At 39.5% G+C, this 6,484-nt stretch overlaps 1 protein-coding gene across 1 annotated transcript in view; it reads right to left on the bottom strand.

Annotated features, from left to right (window-relative positions):
- Positions 1-6,484, bottom strand: part of LOC107693770 (neurexin-2-like) — a 415,962-nt gene that overhangs the window by 324,655 nt on the left and 84,823 nt on the right. Inside the window, exons 5-6 of the mRNA XM_016493287.1 lie at positions 3,913-3,942; positions 3,667-3,705 (exon numbers count right to left, since the gene is read on the bottom strand). Of these exons, the coding sequence (XP_016348773.1) occupies positions 3,667-3,705; positions 3,913-3,942 (69 nt within the window). The remainder of the gene's footprint in view (positions 1-3,666; positions 3,706-3,912; positions 3,943-6,484) is intronic.

Here is a 6,484-nt window from a genome sequence, read left to right as displayed (position 1 = left end):
TAAGGGTACCGACCGAATTGCGTCGGTACTACCGAGTACCGATTTACGCTAAATCAATCGGTGCAAAATCTGAGAACGCATCTGAGCGCATACGCTACAGAGAGAGAAAGAGAGACTCTGTGACGTGATCTCACCCCTGCAACTCGTTCAAACAACACACAGGGCAAGCCGAAATGTTCTGAAGTGTGGTTACATTTCTAGGGTCATATGGTTTCTGCGAAAACGCGGACGGGATCGTGGAGTCCATTCATAAAAACGCGCAGAATGCCACGAAATTTTCAATTTTGGAGGAATAAATCAAAAGTAGCCACTACCACTTAATTCGAATCGCGATATGAACTAGTGTCTGTGAATATTAAAATGCAAAAAGACGGTTTAAATATGAATCCTGCATGTTCCGCTTGCCTCTGTATGTATGAATGGCGGAAACGCGGTTTTGTTTACCACACGAATACTGAAGCACGCGTGACGCTCGCGGTGATTTTCTGCCTCTGCGTCTCACTATATGACAGCATGAACACAAGAACTTAATCTCCAGAGCTCCAGAGGGAGAAGAAAGAAAGAAAAAGTTTGTAGGGCCCTATTGTTCAAAATGTTGAAATTGAGACTTTTGGACTTATTTTTTCACTGAAATAAATGTTTTTGTAATTACACAGAGAGTAAAGTACCGAAAAAAGGTACCGTTGGGTACCGGCACCAAAATTCAGGTACCGATTCCGGTACCGTACCGGTTCAAATGTGAACGGTACCCAACCCTACACAGAACACAAGAAATTGTTGAATAATGTCATTATTTTTGTTTTCTTTGTGCACAAAAAGTATTCTCATAGCTTCATCAAATTACTTCCTTACTACCTTTCTGCCTTAAACGTGGTTGTTTCGTTGCTGTCTATGCAGGGTCAGAAAGCTCTCGGATTTCATCAAAAATATCTTCATTTGTGTTCCGAAGATGGTCTTACGGGTTTAAAACGACATGAGATAAACAGCTAGAGTACTTCCAAATGTTTGTGTGTGAGCAAAACATACTGTATCAGGACCGACATCCAAATTCCCTCCTGTTTTGTAGTCAATATGAGACCCCAGCAAATGTGACAAAAAAAGTCCCTTTTTTCTCCACCTGATCAATCTCTTAGCGTTTGATCTGCGAGCACAGCCAGAGGCCGAGCTGAGAAAAATAAGCCCATATCCCTTCAGCAGCAGTCCAGGCTGCATTAGTTTCTCTGTGTAGAACGGCAGCTCAAAAGACAAAGGCTGGAAGCAAAGACGCGTGCTGGGTCATCTGCTACTCTCATTCTTAACTTCTGATTTATGGGCTTATCATTTTTTTCCTTGCTTTAAATGGTTAAAGGTGCAACGTAAATAAAGTCTGCTGAAGACTACTGTCCTGCATCCTTGCTAGTAATTAAGGTCACTCATTAGTACCTAATAATTAACAAGCTGGGTCGAATTCCCCCCACCCACACTGTAATTAAAAGTCTCTATTACACTTCAGAGCCCACAGGGGCAGAGTCTTCTTTCTCTGCTGTCTCTTGTCTTGACCTCAGCTGACTCTGGGGACAAGGAAACCATATAATCCTTTGGAAAAAAAGAAAAGCTGTACAGTACGTCTGAATAATATAAAGGACCTGACTGACTTGATGTCAAATTACTCCAGGTGGGCAGACAGCATGCTTTTGAGAGAAGCTCAAACTGCCATTCAACGGTTCTGTTCAAAAACATATTAAACTGCTTATGTACTGTAGGCAGCATTTTAAGGCATCATTGGCACAGTGCTCCAAAAGGTAGGCAGCATAATGATTCTGATGTCATATACTAAGGGAGAATAGCATGTAGCCTTCTCAAAGCAAGCTGGGATTTCTTATATTTAAATATATAAATTAAACATTTAAATTAAAATTTGTGTGCACCAAGGCTTTTTTTTTTTTTTTTTCTTATTAGAGTAGCTTGTCAGTAGCTTAGCAACAAGCTAACACCAAACTCTACTGGAATCAATTGTGAGTCATGTCTCCAGAGTGCCATTTGTGTGGCATGCTGAGTTGCTGCCTGCGCGGAGAGTTCCAAGTCAGTCACTTATGAGGATCCCTTATGGTTAGGATGCTGCCTTGGAAGGCAGCTGTTTATGTAGGCATTAGGCAGCGAGGCAGCTCGCTAGGTTTTGGAAGAGGGCCAATTTAATCCTTAAAAATCAGGAGAATAAACAAACCTGATGCATTACAGCATGTTAGTGTTTGTTTGCAGTCTCCAGATTACAAAATCAAATACTGAAAATAATCATAACCGACTTGACTGGAAAGCTAGAAAAAAAATATTATTTTTAAATTATTATAAATTAATGTTTTTTATATTATAAATTAATGTAGTTTAAGCTTTGAAATTATACCATACTGGCATGGAAATAAAGTTGTGAAATACCACATAGATCTGAAATATATTTTTCTTTCTACAATTTATATATACTGTTCAAATCTTTGGAGTCAGTAATATGTTGTTGTTGTTGTTTTTTAATTAAGTCTCTTATGCTCACCAAGGCTGCATTTATTTTATCAAAAATACAGTAAAATGGTAATATTGTGAAAAAATTTTACACTTTTTCTAATTACAAGTTTTCTATTTTAATATATTTTGTGATGGCAAATCCAAATGTTTGAGTCTTCAGTGTCACATGATCCTTCAGAAATTTGGTGCTCAAAGAAACATTTCTGATTATTACCACAGCTAAAAACGGTTGAGATGCTTAGTTTTTTTTTTTTCTCTCTCTCTCTCTTCTCAGGATTCTTTGGTGAATAGAAAGTTGTAACATTATACATGTCTTTGCAGTAATTTTTCATCCATTTAATGCATCCTTGCTTAATAAAGCTATAATTTCTTTCTTTAAAAAATATTTTAATGACTTTTGATCAAATGATTGATAGATTTTATACTTTCTTCATATACGTGTGTGTGCGTTTGTGTGTGTGTGTGTGTGTGTGTGTGTGTATATATATCACATGGGATATTTTTGATATTTTGATGAAGACATACATCCTCATATGAGCTTCATGAACCAATCATTAGCAAATCCTGCAATTAGCGAACCCTGCTTATCTCACACAGGCCTGTAATCACTTGAAGTAATTAAGATGGACAGGTCAGTAAGGAAATCAAGGAATCAAGCTGCCTTCTGTTATTGCTGCAGACAGGGAGTGTGCTCTGTCTAAATTTGTTAGATAAATATGACTGACTGAAGTGTTTTTGCATTTCAAGCGGCGGCACGGTAGAATGTTAAAATAATTGCCGTTTTAAAGCTTAGCCTGACTACACTGCAATTCAGCGAACATGCAGATAAAAGAATGTGAAGTGTATAATAGATAGTGTAATGACAGTTATCATCCGCCACAATGAGTCGCTTCAACTGAAAGAAGAGGCAAGAAACATTTCAAACGGGTACATTATTTGCATTTCAAGTACACACCCGTAATAACGAAAGAAAGAAAGAAATTTTGACATATTTGAAATAAAACACACATTCAATCGGCAGCTTTTAGTCAAAACCTCTCATCTTTTTTTAATAAAGCCAAACAGCTAGAATGACAGCAGAGCTCTGGCTCTGTGCATTCTGGGTACGGTTTGTGACCGCACGACACCAGGACCAAAACAAACATGTGAGGGAGAGCGTAAGAGCGTTACCTGCTGCAGGAGTGGCCATCAGAGGAGCTGCTCCTGGGGCTGGGCCAGTGGACAGGACAGGGGTGAGGAGACGCACATGGAGAACACACAGATAGCAGAGAATGAAAGGGCACAAAAACCAACGGGACAAAGAAATGGAAGGAAAATAAAGTAGATTAAATGAGTTGTGGAAGCAAGGGATATAAGTACAAAAAGGGGGGGAATCGAAAAAAGAAAAAGGAAAAGGAAACGGGAGAGGCCCCATACCTTGGCTCTTTAACGTCAGGTGCGCCAGACCTTGAAGGAAAAAACAGGAAAAAGGAAAAAAAGAAATAAGAGGGTCATAAAAAAGGCACGGGCGGAAACGAAAAGCATTGTCACAACGTTTGACTGCAGTTTGTGACAGACATCCTGAGGCAAACACGGATGCCAAATTTAAAGGAAACCAAAGGGGAGGGAAAAAAAGGAGGAAGGTAAAATAAACACACACTTCTTCAAGGGAGGGCAGTAAGAGGTGTTGAGGGGAAAAGAAAGAGAGGGAGGGAGGGAGGGAGGGAAGGGAAAGGGTGAGGAAAAAAGCATTTCAATTGGCACAAGTGCCAAAAAGGCACTTGCTCACAAAAAAAATGCTTTTTCTCCTAATGGAGCACATATTTAGTGTTTGGCAGATAGCATTCCTTAGATCACACGCTTCTATGCTATAGCAGTTACACCCATAAATATTGCATTCGAAAGCCACAGACTCATAAAATAGCAAAGAGAGATCAGAAAGAAGTGGGGAAATGTCTCATAAAAAGCAGCGGGGACCCAAGCGCACAGAGGCAACCCGTCCCAGACGGTCTATCGTCTTACTAACAGACAAAAGCCTGCGAGTTGATTTCGCCGCTGTAATAACGTATGCAGCTTGACAGCTCAATACCAATCAATTACACACACCGATGCGGGAGCCATTATCCGGCAGTTTGCGTTCTGTAATCACGATGCAGTGGTTGCTGTTTACTCCGACTAATGCGACCGAGAGTCGCAGAGAAATGCAGAAGACAATCAAGAGGAATTGCTATGCAAATCCAGATGAGAGCCAACCAAAATCGAGGGGTCAGGCCAGTGAGGAGATTCTGTTTTACATCAAATGGCGTAAACAAACTGGAAAGCAAAAGTACACAACTGAGATCACAAAAAAATAACGCATCAGCTGGGAGCTTCGTGAAAATCCACATTAACTCCATTTACGCCTTTACGCACTTTGTGAGGAATATGATTACCTTCAGGAACGCCGCATGTTAGCTGTGAACGCTCTCTGGTGAACTGAACCGCATTCAAGGCGATATTTAATTGAAAAGGGAGAATGTTTCCTTCAAATTCCAAATGCACCTCCAAGGAACCGGCAAAAACATGTCAAAAACAACCCTGGATTTAAAGAGACCGGGCCTGCTTGGAGCTCTCATCGCCTATGCGTTTAATTTCCGTGAAACAAAGGAATATTATGATTATAGAGAGCAGAGTTATAGCGCCATTGTTCTCTCTGATGTTCCTGTGTGATTCCTTGACAATTACCACGGTACCATCGCTTGCCCTGCTACTTCTAAGCTGCACTCTATTAGTGAGATAACGTGGCTGTAGAATAGATCATTGTAACTGGGAGTTACTAGTCATTGTGCAGCCAATTCCATAAAAAATATCACAAATGAAGGGAGCGAAACGATAAAAGACGGTTTGGTTTTTGAGAACAGAACAAGAGCTGCAACTCGTGAGGAATAGCAATATGCGAAATCACAAGGGATACGGTAAACAATGATACAGAGACAATATCTAAGGAAAGAACAATGGTGGTATCTGAACAATGTGCGAGACTTATGTAAGTGTTTTAGAACAAGTAACAGCCTTGGGATATTGTTTTTGCTCATTCAAATATTTGAAATGCATAATATAACAACTCAAAGTTGTATTTTATTATTATTTAAATATTCTCGTTGCTCATTTAAATATCCAAATATATAATATGACTATTCAAAGTTATTGCCAGAGCTGGGTAGAAACTGATTACATGTAATCTGGATTACGTAATCAGATTCCAAAAATTAAGTACTTGTAATTGGATCAAGTTACATGGTAAAATACTCGTAATCAGACAGCAGTTACTATTTTGATTACATACTATTCACACATAAATGATTCATAATTTATTGTTTCTCTCGAATTACTGTTTTTCATCTTTTAAAGGGGTCATATGACGTTGCTAAAAAAAAACATTATTTTGCGGAAATGTTACGCCCCTTACCATATTGTGCATCCAGTGGGGACATAATTACGGATTATAATGACTTATACTGTGTTTTTACGTGTTGCGTTGCATCGCGCTGTGTAAACATAAAACCATGTCTGCATTTGTGATCGGAGAAACAACAAACAACAAGCGCTACTCTACACTGCTCAAAACTCACGTTTGAATCATCAGTGGCAAATTCTTTAAATATGAAAACGTACTTACAGGCTGTGAGTCAGAACAGCCGGCATTGTAGGCTACTCTCCCAGGATCAGAAAACTGTCCTCCATAAAATGTGCTGCACACATCTGAATATTTGGGATTAACTGTTCTGGAACAGTGTTGTAAATACAACTTAACCACTGGTTTATATTTGTGTCCTCTTTTGGAAGGCCAAACAAAGTATTTTCGCTTTCGCAACGAAACACACAGCGTCTTCACAACATGGTGGCGACGGTGGCAGCAACAATAAAGTTACGCCTTCTTTCTTTGCATGAATATTTGGGCGGCGTTATGCAAATTTTCCCACATCGTGACGTAGACATGTGGGGGCATGTTAGAACGAGCCGTTTTAGG

Source organism: Sinocyclocheilus anshuiensis, unplaced genomic scaffold, assembly GCF_001515605.1.
Source record: "Sinocyclocheilus anshuiensis isolate Anshui unplaced genomic scaffold, SAMN03320099.WGS_v1.1 scaffold817, whole genome shotgun sequence".
Taxonomy (NCBI): Eukaryota; Metazoa; Chordata; class Actinopteri; order Cypriniformes; family Cyprinidae; genus Sinocyclocheilus; species Sinocyclocheilus anshuiensis.
Note: the sequence above shows the minus strand (reverse complement) of the source record. Positions and strands in the feature narration are given on the sequence as shown.